Source organism: Rhipicephalus microplus, chromosome 4 (genome assembly GCF_043290135.1).
Source record: "Rhipicephalus microplus isolate Deutch F79 chromosome 4, USDA_Rmic, whole genome shotgun sequence".
NCBI classification, from domain to species: Eukaryota; Metazoa; Arthropoda; class Arachnida; order Ixodida; family Ixodidae; genus Rhipicephalus; species Rhipicephalus microplus.
The window spans coordinates 34,542,077-34,565,840 of record NC_134703.1 but is presented as its reverse complement, the minus strand read 5'-3'; the positions used below and the strand labels follow the sequence as shown (position 1 = coordinate 34,565,840).

Genomic DNA, 23,764 nt, shown 5'->3' with positions numbered 1-23,764 from the left:
TGTTCTTGTTCGTTCTAAGTCAGTATGTTACCTTGGATTTTATAGACAAACTGGAAAGGTAAACAGGGACACGACAGGAATAAGTTAAAGACTGTCGGTTAAGGAACAGTAGGGAGAAAGTACGTGATTGATTGTTGATAGAACTAAGGTTATTACGCCGTAAGGCGCAGAAAGTTTCCGAACTTAAGGGCGCAGAGGGTCGCTGCCCTGACGGGGACGTTCATTCGAGGAGGCTTACTGGGTAAATTTCATTTCACTCTCAGACGTGCCACAGCTGAACCTTCGGCTGGGCAGCAAGCTCCGGCACCAGCACATTCAAGAGGGCAACGACGTGTTCCTCGAGTGCGACATCCGGGCCAGTCCGTGGGTGACGGAAATCGGCTGGCGCTTCGAAGGCCGGGACCTTTCCACGTCGGCCGGCATCATCGTGAGCAACCAGTCGTTGGTGCTGCAGAAGGTCAGCCGCCGAGAACGGGGCCGCTACACATGCACGGCCACCAACGCCGAAGGCATGGGCGAGAGCAACGCCCTCAACCTCAGGGTCCGATGTGAGTACGCCGCACATCTGTCGTTCGCCGTATAGCCTCCTCCAACAAGAGGGCCACGAATCACAGGGCCACCCAAAGACTTGTGGTTCTCCGCGAAAGCTAGAAGTACAGGGTCTATTATACCTATACAGATACGAATAGTGGACCTTAAGAAAATGTTTCAGCGCGAAACAAGCCCAAGTCACCGACTGTAAACAACGCTCGCCGCCGGCGCCATTCCCTTGACCTCCGCTATCACGTTAACCGTAAACTATAACTGTCTGTTGTGTGCAGCAAGGAGCGGAGCCGTCGTCTGCTACCAAAGTTTCAGGCTCTGCAAATCGTTCGCTTTTAGCGCCAGGCTAAAGAAAGAATGGGATATCTCGACTTCGCGCGCAACTGACCACGGAACAACGTCGTTCGCCAGAATGCTGGTGCTCCCATGAGTAGCTGCATCTGACGTCACAACTCGCGAGTGCGCCAGTGTTGCCCGACTCCTAGGACGCTCGCGTGGTTATAAAAACATTCGCTCCTAAATTGGTTCGTCGACCGAATGTGCTGAAACTTCGCGACCTTACTTGTGAACGCATCGTGATTCACCCACACAACAGCGATTATGACCGAAAATTATATTGTAACGGATATAACAACCTCACAACCGGGACGTCCTATTTACAAGGTTTAATAAGGGCGAACTTGTGCCCAAAGCCAAAAGAACTACACAGTAGCTGGGAGAAAGCAGCGAACGCTCGTCGTCCTCTTCTTCTCTTCTTTTCCGCTGCTCGGTAGCAGCTCGTGCACAGGCTGGGCCGGCTCGTGCCTTCCGGCGGGCTTCATGAGTCGTAGCGATGCCGTCAGCGTTCCTCTTTTAACAACGTCTGCGTTGTACTGCGCCTTAACAATTCCTCGTGGCATTATCCCCCCTCTCAAGCGGCATCGCCCCGATGCTTGCGATGAGGCTGTTTTTTTTTTTTTTTTTGTGTGTGCAAGTTTGTAAAAATGAGGTTGCAGTACGTCAAGGTATTGGGGTGGCTAGGTTTGGAATCGGTCGTAGTACGGTTTCATCCGTACAATGTGTACACGCTCCGTGGGATTGCGTCGCCTCGAATGCATGTGGCCTGCAGGCTTGACTTCGTAGACGAGGTCATTGTGTCGCTGTACGATCTCGTAGGGGCCAAAATACCGTGAAATGAGTTTTTCGGAGAGGCCTCGTCGTCGTACTGGAGTCCATATCCACACTTTGTCGCCAACGTCATATCGCGTGTCAAGTCTTCCTCGGTTGTAGCGGTCGGCATCGATGCGGTGTTGGTGGCGTATTCGGTATCTTGCTAACTGGCGGGCTTCTTCCGCTCTTTGTAGAAAGTCGTCAAGATCGGGGGGGTAGTCATCTTGGTCTATTGGTAACATAGCATCCAGTGTTGTGGTAACAGCACGACCGTAAACTAGTTCAAATGGGGTGATTTTGGTGGTCTCTTGCACAGCCGTATTGTAGGCGAAAGTGACGTATGGTAAAATTTCGTCCCACTTTTTGTGCTCGACATCCACATACATGGATATCATGTCCGCTAAAGTTCTGTTAAGGCGTTCGGTGAGGCCATTGCATTGAGGATGATATGCAGTGGTTTTCCTATGAACAGTGTGAGTCATGTTGAGCAGGCAGTTCAAAAGTTGCGCCGTGAAAGCCGTTCCGCGATCGGTGATTACAACCGTTGGAGCGCCATGTCGCAGGACTATTTTGTGTACGAAGAATTGGGCCACTTCTGCTGCCGTTCCTCGTTCCAAAGAGTCTGTTTCGGCGTATCTAGTTAAATAATCAGTGGCCACAACGATCCATTTCTTGCCGAGTAAAGATGTCGGGAAGGGTCCAAGGAGGTCCATTCCAACTTGGCGGAAAGGCGCTTTCGGTGGATCTATAGGTTGTAGAAGGCCCGCTGGTTTAGAACGTGGTGTTTTTCGTCTTTGGCACTCGCGGCATGTTTTGACGTAGTGTTGCACTGAAGCTAGTAGCTTGGGCCAATAATAATGGAGACTGATCCTTGCAAGCGTTCGCGTCACACCCAAATGTCCAGATGTGGGCTCATCGTGACACGCTCGAAGTATTTCTTGTCGCATAGTTGCTGGAACGACAAGCAGGAACTTTTCGCGGTTGGGCTTGAAGTTTCTCTTGTAGAGAACGTTTCCTCGGAGGCAGAACAATGCGAGGCTTCGAGAAAATATACGGGGTACTTGTACGTCAATTCCTTGCAGGTGTTCGATAAGCGGGAGTAATTCTTTGTCTGTACGTTGGAGTTCGGCTATTTGAGTGGTCTCGACAATTCCTACGAACGGAAAGTCGTCTTCTTCTGATAGTGGTGGTGTGTCTGTAGGAGCCCGTGACAAACAGTCGGCATCGGTATGTTTTTTGCCAGATCGGTATACGACGGTTATATCGTATTCTTGCAGTCTGAGGCTCCACCTTGCTAGTCGTCCAGATGGTTCCTTTATGTTCGCCAGCCAGCAAAGCGCATGGTGATCGCTGACTGCCTTGAATGGTCTACCATATAGGTACGGCCGAAATTTACTGATGGCCCAGACGACGGCAAGGCATTCTTTTTCCGTGGCCGAATAGTTTGTCTCTGCTTTTGTTAGAGTCCGACTGGCATAAGCTATCACTTTTTCTTCACCTTTCTGCCACTGTATTAGAACGCATCCAAGGCCGATGTTACTGGCATCTGTGTGTATTTCCGTGTCGGCTGTCTCATCAAAGTGAGAAAGAATCGGGGGGTTTTCTAACCTCTTTCTCAATTCGTTGAAGGCGCTTTGTTGCTCGTTTTGCCACTGGAAAGGCACATCTTCTCTCGTAAGTCTCGTTAAGGGTTCTGCGATCTTTGAAAAATTTCTCACAAATCGTCTATAGTACGCACATAGACCTAGAAATCTCCGTACTGACTTTTTGTCTGTTGGCACCGGAAACCTTGCGACGGCGGCCGTCTTATCAGGATCAGGGCGAACACCTTGGGCGCTGACGACATGCCCAAGAAAACGAAGCTCTTCGAAAGCTAATCGGCACTTCTCTGGCTTGATTGTCAAATCTGCCGAACGGATTGCCTCTAACACTGACCGAAGGCGCTTGATGTGCTCCTCAAATGTAGCCGCGAAGATGACCACGTCGTCTAGGTACACTAGGCAACACTGCCACTTCAATCCGGAAAGCACAGTGTCCATCATGCGTTGGAACGTTGCCGGCGCACAACAGAGACCAAACGGGAGAGCCTTAAATTCGTAAAGTCCGTCCGGGGTAACAAAAGCAGTCTTTTCGCGATCACGTTCATCAACCTCGATCTGCCAGTATCCACTTTTCAGATCTAGTGATGAGAAGAACTTGGCACACCGAAGTCGATCTAACGTGTCGTCGATGCGTGGAAGGGGATATACATCCCGTTTAGTCACAGCATTCAGTTTCCTGTAGTCGACACAAAACCGTAGCGTGTTATCCTTCTTCTTGACAAGCACCACGGGAGATGACCACGGGCTGTTAGAAGGCTGGATAACATCATCTTCAAGCATTTCTCGTACCTGCTTCTTGATGACTTCCCTTTCCTTAGGGGAAACACGATACGGGTGCTGGCATACCGGCCTGGTTGTCTCGTCCGTTATGATCCTGTGTTTTGTAATGCTCGTGCGCCGTACCTTTGAACTGTTGGAGAAACAGCTGCCAAATTCCCGCACGAGGTCGTATAGCTGTTGACGTTGAATCTCTGAAAGATTAGGATTTACGTATATTGTGTCGCAGGCATCAGATGGAAGTTTCACATTCGGTGACGTCGTTTCAAGACTGCATATTTCTGTCACTTCACAGAACTCATGAAGAAACGCTATTGCCGTCCCTTTTGCGATGTGCTGGAATTCGTTACCGAAATTCGTCAAGAGGATGTCTGTGCACCCGTTTCGCAGCTGGATAATCCCTCGTGCCACACAAACGCCTCTTTTCAAGAAAACATCCACGTTGCTCTCCGCCACACCCTCGTAGTCGCTGAATGCATCATTATGCACGAGAACCATTATACTGCTCCGTGGCGGTACAGTCACATCATCGTCGACGACGCGCAGTGGAGTGGTACATCGTTCATCTGATCGTGCTACCTTTAAAGCTTGCTCCGTCGAAAAGGACACGCTCGACCTCTGTAAATTGATAATCGCACCATTAGCTTGTAGGAAATCCATTCCCAGTATCACTTCCCTCGAGCACACAGGCAGGACGACAAAGTCACCGACGTAAGTGAAGCCCCGTATCATGACCCTTGCGGTACATCGGCCGGAAGGGGTTATGAGGTGACCACCTGCAGTACGTACTTGAGGTCCACCCCATTCGGTCAGAACTTTCTTGAGTCGCTTCGCTAATTCGTAACTTATCACAGAATAATCCGCACCAGTATCGATCAAAGCATTGAGCTCTAGTCCGTCAATCACCAACGGCAAGTCTGAAGTAATTTTCTCTGTACTGCACTCCTTTACCTGGAAACAGTCGTCGTTATCAGGCTCGTACCGCAGTGGAGGATCTTCACATCCCAAGTCGCCAGCGGCCTCGCCTCCACAGGTCGCCCTCTTCAGTTTCCCGGATTTGGGCTAGGCGAACGCTGCCTAGACGTGCTTGGGAAGGGACGTGGGCTAGACGAGCGGTAGCGCATAGGGGATGGTGAGCGTGGTTGATGACGACGAGGCGGGTCAAATTCCCGACGTGAGCATAGGTATTCTTCAATCTCGGAAGGTCTTTCGCCGTTTCGCGGACACGGTGCATTGATGGCGAATCCCCTAAGACCAGCTTGACGATATCGGCAGAATCGGTACAGGTGGCCAGCCTCTCCACAGTGGAAACACAAGGGCCTACGTGTGGCATCTCGCCACACATCGCTCTTCCGTGGCATCATCTCTCTCGCACGAGGTGGAGTGCGTGTTGCCTCTACGATTTCAGGCGGGCTGCGCATTGTCTGCACATAAGTACTTGGTGTCTCGATCGGCGAACAGTGCAGAGTAGGTCGCCTGAGCACCTCGGAGTACGTTACCGCCCGTCGTGTCGCCGGCACATCACTCCGCGGCTCCCGCATGGCCTGTCGAATTTCGTCTCGGACAACTTCAGCAAGAGACAGCTCGGGGGTGACATCAGGTGACTGCAGTTTCCTTAATTCTTCCCTGACAACAGACCGGACGAGCTCGCGCAATGTGTCAAGATTATCCACGACGCCTGCTGAGTAGACTCCTGCGGATGCACCGGCTACGTCGCGGTTGTACTGTCGGGCTCTCTGCTGAAGCGTCGTTTCGATGGTTGTTGCTTCCGACCGAAACTCAGCAACAGTACGGGGCGGATTGCGGATGAGTCCCGCGAACAATTCTTGCTTTACCCCGTGCATGAGGTGGCGCACTTTCTTGTCTTCCGTCATGCCAGGATCAGCTCGCTTGAAAAGGCGGGACATGTCTTCGATGTACATCGCGACAGTTTCGTTCGTTCGTTGAATCCGTGTGCGGAGAGCTGCTTCCGCCTTTTCCCGGCGATCACTGTTGGCGAACGTACTCAGTAGCTGCCGCCGAAACTCTTGCCACGACGTCAGAGATGCCTCGTGGTTTTCGTACCACACTCGTGCAGAGTCTTCCAACGCAATGTAGACGTTACGCAGCTTGCCTTCCTCGTTCCACTGATTTAGATTTCCCACTCTCTCGAAATGCTCTAACCAGTCTTCGGCGTCCTCGTATGGGTCACCATGAAACACCTTTGGGATGACCGGTTGGCTTACGATGAGTTGTGCCGGCGTAACTTGGCTCGTCATGGTGGTGGCGGCGCTTGTCTCCGTCACCGATGCCCTTGATACAGAAGGGAGTGGCCCAAATTCTGGCAACTCTCCTCGGATACGGCGGCTGACTCGTTGGTGCACCGGTGTAAGCTCCACTGGTTGCGGCTGGTCAGTGCTTGGACTTCGCTCTTGCGTGGGGCTCGGAATCATGTACCCAGCACCTCCACCAGAAAATGTAACGGATATAACAACCTCACAACCGGGACGTCCTATTTACAAGGTTTAATAAGGGCGAACTTGTGCCCAAAGCCAAAAGAACTACACAGTAGCTGGGAGAAAGCAGCGAACGCTCGTCGTCCTCTTCTTCTCTTCTTTTCCGCTGCTCGGTAGCAGCTCGTGCACAGGCTGGGCCGGCTCGTGCCTTCCGGCGGGCTTCATGAGTCGTAGCGATGCCGTCAGCGTTCCTCTTTTAACAACGTCTGCGTTGTACTGCGCCTTAACAATTCCTCGTGGCAATATGTCATGGCCCCTAACGGAGTGTGAAGCTCGGAGATTCATATTTAAGGTTCGCACCGAAACACCACGCATGTATATTTGAGTGACATCATGGAGTTTTTTTTTTGTGTGTGTGTGTATTTTAATCACATCGACTCAACGAAATTTCCTGAAACTTCGTACATTAACTCCCTCAGAGATCATTGTGTACAGTCGTCGCAGAAGAAGATGAGCACAAGCGGCGAATTACATGAAAGGAAAAAAAATCGCGTGGATGGACGTTTTGTACCCCAGCAAAAGGCAAAAAGTAGGTCATATATAAGGGCCGCATTTCCAATGCTCTAAGGGAGCTTCGCAAATCGATCATTCCCGCTAATACTTTTTCTGCGGTGACCCCACTTCCTTTTTAACGATTAAGAACCTCGTGGGCCCCAGTACACGCAGTCAAAATCTCTGCGTCCCGGTAATTGGTGTGTGGACTTCAAGGCGGCATCGCCCCACGCGGTTTCTTTTAGCCCGTTTATTCATGTATTTACTTGCAATACTGCAAAGACCCCAAATAAGGACCGCCGCAGGGTATCAGCACATACCAAAATATTCAGCAAACGCAGTATAAGAAAGCAGCTACCTTGAAGAACATACGACACATGATTAGTAGCACAAGAATGAAAGTACAAACCAGCTGAAACAAGAAAAATGACAAGTGCTTTACATACCACTTTCAATGAACGGCAGAAATTGTTCCCCGTCGAAAACATCAGCCCAAGTAATACAGTGAAACTTTCTTGAAATCGGGCACTACGAATTGCGATCTATACCGTGTATGCGAAGCTGCCCCAGCATTATTAACGTCGAACGCACTTTCTAAAACGAGCTGTACGTTAGATATGTCGAACTTCGTGCTCGCGACTTAGGCCACCCACACGCGCCGAGCCGCTGCAGACTCTCGTTCCTGCGGCGACTGCGAAAGAAAACAGAAAACTAACATTACAGCGGCTACGCCAAACACGGAATGCTGTGCAAACAAGTTGTCATCCTGCTTCAAAGGAGGTGCCACTACGTGACGAGACATGGATGTACACTGTGGCAGATTTCATGGATGTTGGTTCGTATTATTACTTCTGGCATTGAAAATACAATTGACAATGGTGCTGCAAGGCGCACGACGCACAGAAAGGACAGTGCAGATTGTGGAACAATGAATTGCTTTTGGAGCGTATTATGTCTGCAGAGTGGCATGACATGGCGTCTGACTTCACGATATCCCGTATTAACGAAGTAAGCGCTGGGTTTCATTAAAAGCAAGTTCAGTGATATTACAGTACTCATATATCAAAGGAACTCTTGGAAATGGAGCTGCACGATATTATCAGGTTTCGCAAGGTTGTTCTACTCGACTACCGAGAGTGGATTAACTTCAAAACCTTTCTCTTTTTTTTTTTCAAAGAAAGTAAATGTATTTTTAAAGCTCCGAGTGGATAACACGCCCAAGAACATGCATCCGGAACTAAATCAGTGTTGAAAAGAGTAGAGCCAGGAACTTACTACAAACCTTCGGGTGGGGATAAAGGAAGCACTGTTTGTAGACGCCACAGAATACGCGGATCGTCATGCCTTCGCAGTGGCAGTACTCAATACTGACAAACAATTTGTCAGCTCGTGTAGTGTACGCTGCAGAAACCCTGAGATAGAGGAAGAAGTGGCGATAGCCCTAGCTGTCGTGTGCCGCAGTTGCCGATATGTACTAAGGGATTCTTATACAGCGGTCAGAAATTACAACGCACAAGGGAGAATTTCCCCAAAGGTCGCGTCCATCCTCAACGCCCACGCGAACTATACAACCTCGGAAGAGACGGAAGAACGACACACTATATGGTTCCCAGCTCGCACGAACTCCAACGACACCGTACCCAACCTCAATGGGGACCCGCAAGTCGCGGAATCGAATCCCGGCTACAGCGGATGCATTTTCGGTGGAGGCGAAAATGCTGTAGGCCCGTGCGCTCATATTTGGGTGCACGTTAAAAAACTTATAGTGGTGGAAATTTCCTTCGACTACGGCGTCTCTCATAATCATGGTAGTTTTGGGACGTTAAACATCGCATATCAATCAATCAACCTCAATGGGGAGGTCCGTCACGTAGCGCGAGGTTTCACGTTCCGCGCCTGCGTAGAAACGCCCTCTCCCGCGGGGATGCACATTTAGCGGAGGGCTGGACAGAGAATGATAGAATCACCTGGTATAGTGGCATAGCAAAAATTTTATGAAAATCGAGGCGTATCCATTCAACGCCAAGCAAACTCGATGGATCCGAATAGGTAGATTGAAGGCAATTACAAACCCATACCTTCCCCAACCCCGTTCATCTCAGGAGGACATACCCAGACATCTATCCAGACGATACCTGCAAATTATGCGACCTAAACCACGCATCGTTTAACAACGTTGCCTGGGAATGTGCAAAAAAAAAAATAAGTCTCCCCAGACGATGCTGCGGCGCGGTGGACGGCCGCGCTACGCAGCTCCAACCTCCACGAGCAGCTATGGACCATCCAGCATTGCAAGCCATTGAGGCGGCGAGGAGACGTGTAGGGTATCCCGTCCTCCTCGAGCGCCGCCTAGGCCCAGGCGACTAAATTTCCGGAGTTTGTGTTAATATTGTTACCACCACCATCTGCTAACCAAGCTTTTCGCGGAAGCAGTGTAGTCGACAGGTATGGTGGTAGGGTAATTTGCTACTACGAGAAAAATTATCATATGTATAAAGTCTGGGGAGCTATTTTCGCGGTGTCTGATTCGTGGACATGTCCGATTCGCCTGAGCGCGTTCATTTACACAAAAGAAAAGAAAAAAGAAAACGGTGAATCGTGACATCATGGCACGCTTGACCACGTCGGCTAACCTAACCCGCCAGTACATTCCCAGCCTTGAAAGAAAAACAAACTAGTGGACGAAATGTAGAGTAACAGCCTTTTAAACAAACTTGACAAGTCTGAACGTGCGTATGAACGTGTTGAGATGTTTGAAGAGCGATGCACGGAATGCGTACAGACATTTCAGGGGCGTCAGGCGGACGGCCGCGTTAAACATAATTCAAGGACTAACGTGATTATAGAGTACATGCGCTGCCTCAGAGATGTACGTCTAGAAGCGGATCTCTGAGAGCAGCATACGTTGTGGCGAAACGCATTCCACTTTTCTCATTTGTGTCGAGAGTTGTCAAAGCTGCGTGGAGGGAAAGTTACGTTGCGGAAGAGAGACCGGAAACAGGTGGCGCGCTGCTCGCCAGCTCGCAGCCAATCAGGGGAGGCCGAATACGACATGTCCACGAATTGACACCGCGAGAGCTCCTGGTTCCTATACCATATACAGCTGCGATATGAACCCAGGCTTTTTAAGTGAGAGGTGGGCATTCTATCACTGCACCGTTTTGATGGAGCCGCGCGCATCGCAGACTACGATCGCAACGCCACAAGCAGCTTGACCCCGTTTGGGCTCCAGTTTTCGAACCTTGTTCAGAGCACTCCAGTGATCCAGTACACTCTACCTGAAATAACAGCGGATGTGAGAGACCTTCCTTCTCTCCCTAAATTTTATTTTCTCTCTAAATGCGATCTATCTATCTGTCTATCCGTCCGTCTGTCCGTCCGTCTGTCTGTCTGTCTGTGCTATTATACTCTAACGTAAAACAAGGGCCTGATTGATGCGACAAAAGACAGGCCAAGTATAAAAGAGGCGAAAAACATACAGTAATCTTCTTTCTAACGAAGAAGCTAAGGGCGGGCTCTGCCAAGCAGGGAGACAAGCGGGAATATGAAAAAGCATTAGCGATGCGATCTCTCAAATGGTTTTTCACTCGTTGCGTATTCAGCTTCTAACAACGCGGCGTTCGCCCAGCTGCACGCCGTCGGGAAGTCGACGCCTCAAATTGCTGCTTCACGGTGCCGACCGCGTTTATTACATAATGACAACTCCAACACGCTGAACATTAGCGAACGGAGCATTTGGAAACTGCTCTCTTTTGTTTGTTCTCTTCGGGTATAGAGTTGTTCGTGTTTCGAGATTGCTGGGTCCTACAACGCTGGTTTTCGGCGAGTTATATAAAAAGGAAGCAAGGACTACGTTAATTTTTTTGTCTCCTCTCTTTTTGCCATCGTCAGCCTGTGATTGCAGGCTTCCAGATGGACAACCCCCACCCATGTGCGTGTCATTTGGGAAAGAACAATCGCACTAGAATAACAACGTTATCCCGGGACTTAATTGGAGGCGCAAAAAAACTGGAGGCGCCGAAAAAGGAGGTGGAAGCGCTCGCGGACCAACTCTTCACACTGTTAATTGCAACAATATTTTTTTCTGCTCCCGGAACAGTAGTCGCAACGAAGCAGCGTGAGTTAGGACCATTATAGCTTCCAGGCGCAGTGGTGTCGCACCCTCCGATTACGACACGGGCGCCGCTTGTTTGTTATGCGCAGGCGAGCTGCTGCATCCGTCGATGTCATGAGATGCAAAAAGAGCTCGTATGTGCGAATGTGCTAATCATCGTTCGCGTAGCCAGCGGGCTTTGCTTCTATAATGACATTCTCGGTATATCAAATGACGGCCGAATCAACAATGCCACTCTGCGCAGCCCGCCCGAAAACTACGCTGTCTCACGACGCAGGGTATTCTTCGGGGCGCGCATAAGCGCATCGTATTTTTTTTAGTTTGGTTCTGCTCAATAACAGTACGTGTGGCTCGCTATTTATGCGGGTCTGCGTAGATGATCTCGTCCGGATCATCGTCATGGCATTTAAACTGTAGTGCTGTTACACGTCGCGTCGCGGCCTCGTTGCATCATTTTGCTGATGAGCACCACGAGGTGCCGTGTGGGTCGCATTTCGATGAGGAGGGAATGCGGGTCATTTGCAGGACTTCTTGGGCAAGTATAGATTGCTTAGCTCGACTGTGGCGCGAAATGCATTTCGTTAGAGGGAGGGGGGGATTCTCGGGAGACGAAAGTGAAGTGCCGACTACTCACTGTCTAATGGCACTTCCAGAAAGGTATAAACACACACACAAAAAAAAGAAAAACTGACAGACACCTTCCGCGCATGCCTATAAAAAGCCGAAGCATGACGTGGATCGACATGGTCGACATATATAATCAGGAAGTCGCATTACCGAAGACTACGTAGTTATGGATGAGCATCGCTGGCACAATCACGCCCTGCCCGCAGAAAGTATTGGCACTTCACTGCTCCCCTTTTCACGAAATGCATTTTTCGCCGCACTAGCTCATGCCTTATAATACAGGCAGCCGTCATTTCGTGTTGCGCCAAGTTTTTTAGGACCCTTCACGATAGTGCCCATGATTCTGTTTGGTTTTTCGCGCGTATACCTTCTTATGAATTGCAGATTTCGCTGGAGGCGTGGCGCTGCGCGAAACACTACAGGCGTTGACGAGAATCTATAAACGCGGTCCTCGGAGGCGCGCCGGCCGCATGCATATATGTATACGCGCCGTTTTCCAATGAATGATCTCATCTATAGATCGTGGGAATGTCGGCAATCGGCTGTTCCTGACATGGCGAACTGATCTTTGATCGAGGTGGCTGGTCTTCTCGCGTTGCCGCACGCCATTGCGTGGATATGAACGCACGACCTCGCGCTCTAGCGCCGGCACGTGAGTCATGACGCCTGCGTAGGCGCGCCCTCACGTAACGTGCGTAGGCGCGCCTGCGTAGGCGTGCCTGCGTAGGCACGTTCTCAAGCACTCAGAGCCGTTTTCGATTCCGCCAGTGAGGACTCATGATAGAAAGAACGCTATTGCTGCAGGCGTATGTTTTTGTGAGGCGCTTACCCGTGTCTTATTCTTCTACGACTACTACTACTACGCCTGCGTAGGCGCGCCCTCACGTTACGTCCGCAACCACTCAGAGCCGTTTTCGATTCCGACAGCGAAGACTAATGATAGAAAGAACGCTATTGCTGCAGGCGTATGTTTTTATGAGGCGCTTACCCGTGTCTTATTCTTCTACGACTACTACTACTACGCCTGCGTAGGCGCGCCCTCACGTTACGTCCGCAACCACTCGGAGCCGTTTTCGATTCCGACAGCGAAGACTAATGATAGAAAGAACGCTACCACTGCAGGCGTATGTTTTTATGAGGCGCTTACCTGTGTCTTATTCTTCTACGACTACTACTACTACGCCTGCGTAGGCGCGCCCTCACGTTACGTCCGCAACCACTCAGAGCCGTTTCGATTCCGACATAGAAAGAACGCTACCACTGCAGGCGTATGTTTTTCATGAGGCGCTTAGCCGTGTTTTCTTCTTATTCTACTACTACTACTACTACTAGCACTACTACTACTACTACTACTACTACTACTACTACTAGTACTACTACTGCTACTACTGCAACGTTCCTAATGGAATACCTGGCGTGCAGTCGCGCCGCAGTGCAAGCCCGGCCAGAAGACGGTGTACGGCGCAGCGCGGCAGGAGGCGGTGCGCGTGAGCTGCGAGCTGGAGGCCGATCCGGCGCAGGAGGTGGCCTTCCGGTGGCGCTTCAACGCGTCGCAGCAGATGCTCGGCTCCACCAACGTCATGAGCGACGGCACACGCAGCTGGGCCACCGTGGTGCCGCAGACGGACGAGGACTACGGAGCGCTCTTCTGCTGGGGCAAGAACGGAATCGGCATACAGCGCGAGCCGTGCATCTTCACACTCATTCAGGCCGGTAAGTCCGAATGGCATGCCGCTCTGGGCATTTTCCGTGGGCGACGACATTGCTCTTCCACGGCGCGTACGCGGTTACTTCCTGACGGACAGAACAATGTCTTTACAGCTAGAAGCGCAGTTTGCGGCCCTCTTTCACAAGTGTCGGTGGCACGTCTCGCCAATCGTTGAGTCCCTTTGTCTTGTGACGCTATTGGGGACTACCTGTGGGGAGGAAACGCGTTGTCCGCTCTCTGAGGCATCATTAAACCTAAGGCACCATGCGGATGAAGCATTGCCATGATTTTGGGACATCTGAGCGTGGCGCCATCTCTCGGCGACAGCATGACGCCATGTCCTAACTGCGTGAGAAATAGGCAAAAAAAATCATATGTGACGAAAAAAGCTCGTTACCAACAAAGGCCCGAAGGTCGTGGGTTCGATTCGGGCCGCGGCGGTCGCATTTTGGTGTAGGTGAAACGGTTGAGGCCGGTGTGCTATGTTATGTGAGTGCACGATTAATAATATCCATTTGGTCGAAATTTCTGTAGCCTTCCACTACGGCGCGTCTCATAATCACATCGTGCTTTGGAGGCGGAAAACCCCAGATATTATTACCAAACGGGGCTTCCTAGAATGTACCTAGAATGTTACCCACTAGAGAATCTTATGGCAAAGTTTCAGTATCGCACTACAAAACATGTTGCTTTCCAAGACACTGACACACCGCCCATGAGAAACGCATGGAGCCGCATTACAATGTTTAATTAAACATTCAGGGAAGCCATGTGATTTGTAGTGCGGCACAGTAATTTTACCAGAACGTTCCAGTGGGTATCTGGTGTTTGGAATCCGGGGTCTTTATTAGTAACTATAGCTTTTTTGTTACGTTAGACATCAGTTTCTCACCTATTCTTTCTTTCTTCAGTTACGGCTAGCCGCCATTGCCACCGGCGAGAAATGGCGCTATGTGCACATGTCCCCAAATGCTGGTCATGCCCCTCATCCCTTGAGAGAGAGAAGAAACTTTATTAAAGTGTCCCTGTTGGGGTCAAAGGTGGCGAAGGAGGGGCGGAAGGGGGGGCTCTTTCGTAACCCCCTTCTCCAGGCGGCGGCCAGGCCTTGAATCCTGGCGGCGTGCCGGACAGCCCAGAGATGGTCCTCCGGGATGTCTTCCACGAGTTGCGGGCATCGGTCTCGTCCCTTGACCATTTCGGCTCAGAGAAAGACGAGCGCTATCGTTCGCAGTTGTGCGAAAAACAAGCCGCAAAACCTGCAGCAGCTGGCTTTTCCATCTTCATAGTGTCGTGTGACCCTGGTGCATACTATGCTCATATACGTATATCCCGGCCTCACTCCGGCGAACGCCGGTCCAGCGGCCGAAACATAAGTTATTGATCAGCAATTTTTTTTTCAGAAGTGCTTGATTTTTTTTTCAACTCTAAACATGTAATTTGTGGAATAATTTATTCTATAGCTTTTCAATACCGCACTCCCCACTTCGGAGGAACCTTGAGATCGTTGTACAGAAGAACGCTCTGAGCCCACGGAGCTTTGGCGGCGCACTGCGCAGGACCTCCGGATGCGGTGCAGAACTGTTCGGTGCAGAACCAGACCGAGGAGTCGGTGGCATTGGCGTGCTCGGAGAGCTACGACGGCGGCCTGCCGCAGCGCTTCCGCCTGGAGCTGCACGACACCGCAAGGCGGTTGCTGCGCGCCAACGTCAGCGCGGCCGAGGCGCCCTCGTTCGTGGCGCGCGCTCTGCCGGCCGGCACCAGCTTCGTGGCGGCCGTGTACGCCTACAACTCGCGCGGCCGCTCGCCGCCCACCGTGCTCGTGGTCAGCACGCTGCCGGCACCCGTCAGCCTCACCCGGAAAGGTACCTAAGCCTTTTTTTTTTGGCAGTCCTCTGCTTTTTCACCTTGATCTCCGAGATCAAGATCGGAGCCGACAGAACGAAGAGGCTAGTAGAATAAGCAGAATTAACAGAGGAATGTAGTCGACTAAGGTTGCACGGCGGGCTTGTTGGTTATTCATGTTGTTCGAGGTATAGCGCATCCAGGAAGGGACAGAGAAGAAGACACAGAACACATACACGGCGCCGTGTATGTGTTCTGTGTCTTCTCTGTCCCGTCCTGGATGCGCTATACCTCGAACATGAATAACAGAGTACGTTCCTCAGACACGCTGGCCGACATTTCAATGGGAGTACCTATAATGTTCGAATACGTCTTCTCATCTTTGGTGTGTTAGTGTGTTAGTTTGAAAGGAGTTAGCTCAAAGGGCGCAAGGCCACGGGCCACCACAGGAGATGACGTGGAAATGACGTCAATACTAACCCCCTTAAAACTAACATGCAAAGAATGACCAGGCGCCTTTGACAAAGATAGGTCCATCTATTGAAACGTCGGCCGGCCTGTCTGAGGTACTTCCTCTGTTCATTCTGCCTACTCCGCTGTTGCTGTTTTTTTTTGTGAGTCTTGTTCACTGGTACTATAGTCGCAGAGGTGCATGAGCCTTAACATGATCCGGGCTTCCACTCGTGGCTGCTAGGCAATCACAGTGTGGTTCCCAATCGTAGGCTTGGCGACCAGTTGGAAGGAGGGGGAGCACTTATACCCACAAAGATATAATGGCGGGAAATAATTGTGTTCACGGCGTATAGCAACGATAATTGCAACACTTATACCATGTCTTAATTCCCAATACGTTGACGTCCTACAATATTATCTTGCCTGAAAAGGAGGAATAGCGATAAGCAAAATAATAACGAATATACACATAGTGAAATAACTCGGAACGTTAAATCAATAATTATGATTATATAAGAGCAACAACGGGGAAGATGCACATGGTAGTCAGTATTGCCGACCACTTTCATCTTACCCTTCATTGCTCCTATTATTTATGCGACATTTAGTCGCATCGCATGGTAAGCGCGACAACGGTATTTTCAACCGACAAGACCAACATATTGCGAAAATTGCGGATAAATTAAAGGTATTGACATAGAAGTATGAAGGGAGTGCGTAGCCGGTGCTTCTCTTGTGCCGCAATCACCAGTTGCGCACTCTCCTGTAAGGATAGCACAGTGCGCAGGGCGACATAAGAATTTATCTGTACTCAAACTTATTTGCGTTAGCATTATACCGTAGACATGAGAGGCCGGGTATGTAGTGCCATCTGGCGGAGTGGAGATTAAACTGGCAAGCATAGAATTGCTATTTTATAAGTGACTTTTGAAAGAGGAAAAGAGAGAAATAAGCGAAGTTACGTTACTGCCTCTCTCTCAATGGAGGGCACCTCTACAGTTCTGTGCACAGAATGGGGGTAAGGAGGGATTAAAAAGGATAGGAAGGAATTAAAGGTATATATATATATATATAATATATATATATATATATATATATATATATATATATATATATATATATATATATATATATATATATATATATATATATATATATATATATATATATATATATATATAGAGAGAGAGAGAGAGAGAGAGAGAGAGAGAGAGGAGCAGGAAGAGAGAGAGGCACAGGGACAGCCACATACGGAAGTAAAAAAGACGATAGGAAAGATGGACACGGCCGCAGAAGTCCGAGTACAGGGCACCACTCAGCGAGAGCTCTTGTCGGCGTCAGGAGATGGCGTAGGGCGAGCCAGTCGGCCAGAGCTGCGCTGTCGTCGGAAATCGCGGGGGCACAAACAGTCGGCACGAAATCCAGCGAGCGAGTCCGAATCGTTGTTGCAGAAATCTAGTGCATTTAATTCCCTGGTGGTGTGACCAGTGAGGATTGCTGGCGCTGATTCGAGCATCGGCGGCCAATCAGTGGGAGACGCACAGCGTGGTGGTCCGAGGTTTTTCTTCCGCCTTCGGTGGAACTCGGCGTCGAGCGCTCGAGTCGGTGCCTTTCCTGGTGCACAGTGGTGCCATGTCTGCTGTTTCGGGCAATTGCAACTATGCAGCCCCCGCTACATGAGAAACATTTGGGCGTCTTCGCACTCCTTATCACTGCAAAGTGAGGCGGCCGCCTTTCTTCCGTCCGGCGTCCGCGGCAAGCGGTGGTTCGCCGATCGCAAAAATAACTGTAAACTATCAGTCACCTGTGGCGCGTACCGTGGTATTGGCCACACGTGTCTAAAAAATGGCCCCGTATGTGCATGCTAATCTGCAAATGTCGTCGAAAGACGATAGTCTTGCACGTGGAGAGAGATAGCAAAACATTTATTTGATGTTCTGCGTAAGAAAATTGGTGAATGGTATACTGGAAGCGCTGCGTTAGAGTGCCTTGAGCGTGCAGCGGAGGCGAACGAGGGAATCAAGTCACGTCACACGTGAGGCACTAGCGCTATCTGGCAGTTTTCTTGGAAAACGAAGCGTGTAGAGGTGACAAGGTGTAGAACGCAAGGGGACGGGTAGGTGCCACCACCGTGTTGTATTAGCAAAGCGTTGGAAACACTCGCCTTTTAGTGCAAGCGTTGCCTGGTCAGCGCAACGTTATAAACGCTACGGATTTTTTAATTACTTATGTATGATTTTTCTAGTAAGAGACGCACTTACAGAATATATACGTATTGTTATGGTGCCTAAGATACGCGCAATAATTGCTTTTTAATTGACAATCGCACAAGTATGAATTATCAACCTTGAGCCACATTGGTGCGCGCTGCGGATGGGGTCAGCCGTTTGGTGTATCGTTTGGTGCCGTTCCGAGTACCCAATACTATTAAGGGTGGACAAACAGACAATTGCACAGACAGACAGACAGACAGACAGACAGACACAGACAGACAGGCTAAAGTTTTTGCGTCGAAGGTCCCCAAGTAAGGCTATTGTCTTTTAAAAAATCGCAGCATATCTACGAAGTGAATGATGACGAGTGGGCGAAGCTCCGGGGGATCATTAACCATTGCCCATTCGATCATGCTAAGACGCGACAACACGTGTGTACAGCATATAAAAAGTTGTTTACTAATCACAATGCGCATATGCTGTTGAAATGTCCATATGGATGTTCATATAGATATCCATCGCGCGTCATGCCAACGGACAAGGGATATGTCAGACAGACAGACAGACAGACAGACAGACAGACAGGCTAAAGTTTTTGCGTCGAAGGTCCCCAGGTAAGGCTATTGTCTTTTAAAAAATCGCAGCATATCTACGAAGTGAATGATGACGAGTGGGCGAAGCTCCGGGGGATCATTAACCATTGCCCATTCGATCATGCTAAGACGCGACAACACGTGTGTACAGCATATAAAAAGTTGTTTACTAATCACAATGCGCATATGCTGTTGAAATGTCCATATGGATGTTCATATAGATATCCATCGCGCGTCATGCCAACGGACAAGGGATATGTCAGACAGACAGACAGACAGACAGACAGACAGACAGACAGGCTAAAGTTTTTGCGTCGAAGGTCCCCAGGTAAGGCTATTGTCTTTTAAAAAATCGCAGCATATCTACGAAGTGAATGATGACGAGTGGGCGAAGCTCCGGGGGATCATTAACCATTGCCCATTCGATCATGCTAAGACGCGACAACACGTGTGTACAGCATATAAAAAGTTGTTTACTAATCACAATGCGCATATGCTGTTGAAATGTCCATATGGATGTTCATATAGATATCCATCGCGCGTCATGCCAACGGACAAGGGATATGTCAGACAGACAGACAGACAGACAGACAGACAGACAGACAGACAGACAGACAGACAGACAGACAGACAGACAGACAGACAGACAGACAGGCTAAAGTTTTTGCGTCGAAGGTCCCCAAGTAAGGCTATTGTCTTTTAAAAAATCGCAGCATATCTACGAAGTGAATGATGACGAGTGGGCGAAGCTCCGGGGGATCATTAACCATTGCCCATTCGATCATGCTAAGACGCGACAACACGTGTGTACAGCATATAAAAAGTTGTTTACTAATCACAATGCGCATATGCTGTTGAAATGTCCATATGGATGTTCATATAGATATCCATCGCACGTCATGCCAACGGACAAGGGATATGACGGACAAGGGATATGTCAGACAGACGGACGGACGGACGGACGGACGGACGGACGGATGGATGGACGGATGGATGGACGGATGGATGGATGGACGGATGGATGGATGGATGGATGGATGGATGGATGGATGGATGGATGGATGGATGGATGGATGGATGGATGGATGGATGGATGGATGGATAGCGCCTGCAGTACCTAAAGAGATGATTCGCATTGAAGAGTACTTCTGAAAGCATTTTCCGACGCACGGAATCGAACGGGCGACCTCTGGCTCCGCAGCGCGAGGCGTTGGACGGCTCAGCTATGAGAGCGCACCCCCTTCAGCATACTAACGGCGAACTATTCATATACACCATTAATCGCTGGTGGTACGCCGATCTCGTGGACATGTCAGGGAGATATTTGCATTACCAGCGAGATGGCTCGAAAGGTGCGCTCGCCACGCTGATCGTGGCGATGCGCCATACAAAGCGCGGTCACCCGTGCGCGCGCGCGTTTATCTCGTGATGGGGGTTGTTCGCACATCCTGTACTTTCACCGAAAAAAGAGAGAAAAAATTATTTATATATATATATATATACAGGGGGAAGTGGCCTGGTGTGGGCCCCCCCTCACACACACTATAGGTGGGCTGAGCGCACAAAGCCTGTGTGTACCTGTGCGTGCGTTTCGTGTGTCCTCTCTGTTTGAGCAGCGCTTCAAGTGTTCAGCTGTGAATGTTGTTCGCGTTCGTCCATTTTGTGTTCTTTTCGTGCGTCCTTTGTGATCCAGCAGCTCGCTGCATGCTTCGATCTGCTTGCCGTTCTTCGCGCGACTATTCAATTTGTTGCTAGCTCATTCATTGATTCTCCCTTGCGTCGGAACTGACTTTTTTACTGTAATAATACGACAAACTACTTTGGAGGTGGCAGATATCTAACGCAATTAGTTACCTCGAGACATCTATTACCTTCTCAATTACCTTTGAATAAAATATGCGCTTCCCTTATGACGTAAAAAGTCCCCATATCATTGAGCTGTCTCCAAAGCATACCAAGGAATGAAAAAAAACTGGTATTCAACACAACCCTGCCCTCATCGTTGCCAATAGAGTGACATCACAGTCGCGGGTCGAATGGACGCTGCGTCCTTTAACCAGGGACTTCTTTCTAATGCTCAGCAAGTGTTACAACGATGCAGAAAAGATCGCCATGATTTCAATTTCAATGTACTGTAAATAAAGTGTACGAGTTATTGCACGAATGAATGAATTTGTTAAAGTATATTAAAATTATTCAAAAGTAACAGTTGTGGGAAATCCCATCATTTAGGTATCTCGTCGTCATCTTCAACGGGGACCTTCTTCCCAGGGAATGCCTCGTGTTCTTTGGCCGAAGCAACTGACGTCGGCGCTACGTGCAACGCCATGACTTCGAGTCAGTTGCAACTTTTAGTGTAATTTAGTTACATTCGAAAATTTTCTAGACAAGTTATCAATAATTTACTAACTGCAACGAGTAATCTCTCATCTCTGAGCGGAACACCTTACTTCACTGGTTCTGCAATGAAATTAATTCTCGTATGCGCACAGGCTGCAACTGGTATCCAGGGCAGTGCTTCGAATGCCTTCGACGAAAACAGTGCAGAAAAGTCTTCCCTCCCTAGGTCGCGAGTGCACAAAACGAGTGCATCCTTTATAGCGCAGGTTACGCGTCCTGTAAATTATAGTTTTGTTTACATGCTCTGGAGGTGCCCCTCTTTACAAAGAAAAAATGAAGAATTTTCCGAAAACTCCTTTCATTTAATGCTCACGTGTCCGGTTCTCTTACAACTCAAGGCTGTCCAAAAGGTCCACGATGTGGCGGTGAGGCTGGGCCTCCCCGTCCCTACGTGGCAGCGGCCCGCGATTCTACCCCTATAAAACGAGGGTGGAATCCTTCAGGAGCCCAAAAAAGTTTTTCATCCATCCATCCATCTTTCCGTTGCAGTGTGTCTACTGTCGCTGAACGTTTAAAGAAGTCCGCTATCTTGAAGGACACTTAAGAGGAACAAAGACTCTGTTTCAATTCGTAAGCTGCACACAAACAACTCTAATACCACAAGTTTAGGCTGTCATCAGTTGATTGTTAGCGGAGAAAACCAAGGTTGACGTTTCGTTTTTGAATTTTGCGCTGAAATCTCCGCGCGGGACAAGAAGTTTCGAAATGATTTTTTTTATTTTTGCGAAATTAGCGCGATGAACTTTTCCGAAGCTTCGCATGCTAGGCCTATGGCCCCACAGATTAGAGGACACTACACATTTATATCTTAGAAGCTATACGTAGGACACAGTATAGACGCCTTCAAAATTTATGACGTCACGGTGTTTAGTGCGGGAATCTTAATGTGGCGTCTCTACTCACATTTTCTTTTCACGCGATTTCTCGCTTATACCAAGCATGGTGTCACGACAAGTGTGGTGTTTCTGGGTTTTTGAGATTGTACTTCACTAATACGCAAAAAATCGTTTCGCTTTTAGGGGCAAAGCTCCTAAACGCGCGGGTCTGTCCATTTCTTGTATGTATGTACGTGACCGCCTATAGTTCCACCTTTGCCAACTGCCCACTACTTCGTCGTTTCAAACATTCCACTACGCCCAACCATCAATCCACCACTTCATCGACCGTAAGGCAAATACCGTTGAGAAGTAGCCAATATGAAATGCAAGAGGGTCGTGTACTTGTATCTATGTGCGCGTTAAAGAACCATACATTGTCCCTCTGTGTCCATCCCTTGTTTGTACGTGACCGCCTATAGTTCAACCTTTGCAAACTGCCCACTACTTCGTCCTTGTAAACATCCCACTATGCCCCATCGCCGATCCACCACTCCACCGACCATAGAGCCGTTATAATGAAGGGGGAACGGAAGCGATGTTTAGCTATAGCACTTACGAAAAATCTAATTTCTTGTATAAATATATGGTGTTTGTCACGTCTTTGATAATGTAGTGGGTGATATTCGCGGATGGTTCACGGTTTAGCAATGAAACCCTTTATCGCTTCGCCCCGCTCATCATCATTCACTCCATGGTTATGCTATGATCTTTTTAGTGTCTCTTGAAGTCCGAGCATGCTCGCAAAAACGGTATACGAAGAATCCGTGTCGTATGTACTCTCCTGATTTTTTTCCGTGTCTCACGGGTTAAACAAAGTGGGTAACAGAAACGGCGTCAGCGTTATTGAGGAAAAATGAGCAAGTATTAGAAAAGAAGCGTACTAACAAATGTTTGGTGAAACACACCAGCGAATTCACTAATTGCCGTACAGGCGTGCAGTGTATCAGGCTACTAATATCTGCGGCCGGTGTTACGTAGGACAGGCGAGTCGCTTAGTTAACTAGAGATTATTGGAGCACGAGAGATCTTTACGTTGTCGGGAATGTAAGTGCACATCAAAATTCGATGAATGCGCAGTTTTGTACTGTCATGGGAATTAAGAAACGCGTCTGGTGACTGAGGCATGGCATATCGATAACAGCGGTGGCGCATGCGCGAGCCAACTTTCGATTACCTTTAACTAAGCAGAAATCAAGTACCTTAATATCCTTCACATACATCCCCACGCGTGCCTGGTTGATGGGTTCGACTTTTTCACGAGCATGAACCGACGAGATTTCGTGGCGTGTTCGTCTTCCGCCGTTGCTCTCTTCTTTAGTTGTTCGTCAGCTTATGTTGTGTCCCGACTTCCTCCTTGTATCTGTGTTTGCAGGCCTTTTAGAATAACTTGGCTCGTACTTGGCAGATTATAATTTTTTTGCAGAACTCGATTTGGTAAGCAATGAGCTATATTAATGAAGCTACTCGACGATTACTTGGAAAAGTGTTGCAGGGCCCCTTTGGAAAAGCTACACTTATTGCAGAGTAAATTCATAATTTTATGTAACAACCTCTTCATGATGAGCGTAAACCAATCAAGAATAGCGGTGGACCGATGTTTATCGTAACATTTCTCTACTTACACCTCCTACTACCGGCTAATACGCGCCTAATACGCGTCTTTTTTAAGTGTCCTGAAATGTGAGTTGAACGAATTGTCAAAGACTCCTCCGCGCACAGGTGTCGATTGAACTGACGTTAAGCGACAAAAGGGGCTTACCACTTTAATAGAGAAAAAAACATATACAACGAGAAAGCGGCCGAACGTGCAGGTGAACCTTTTCACCCTTCATTACACTGCCACTCTCAACCGTGTTCCTTCGTTGGCGCGAAAAAAAAA

General features: G+C 49.0%; 1 protein-coding gene across 2 annotated transcripts in view; it reads left to right on the top strand.

Moving 5' to 3' along the window:
* Positions 1–23,764, top strand: part of LOC119172582 (neural cell adhesion molecule 2-like) — a 239,290-nt gene that overhangs the window by 190,646 nt on the left and 24,880 nt on the right. For both annotated transcript variants that reach the window (XM_075892528.1, XM_075892529.1), the window contains 3 exons: positions 264–548; positions 13,221–13,511; positions 15,063–15,368. In XM_075892528.1, the coding sequence (XP_075748643.1) occupies positions 264–548; positions 13,221–13,511; positions 15,063–15,368 (882 nt within the window). The remainder of the gene's footprint in view (positions 1–263; positions 549–13,220; positions 13,512–15,062; positions 15,369–23,764) is intronic.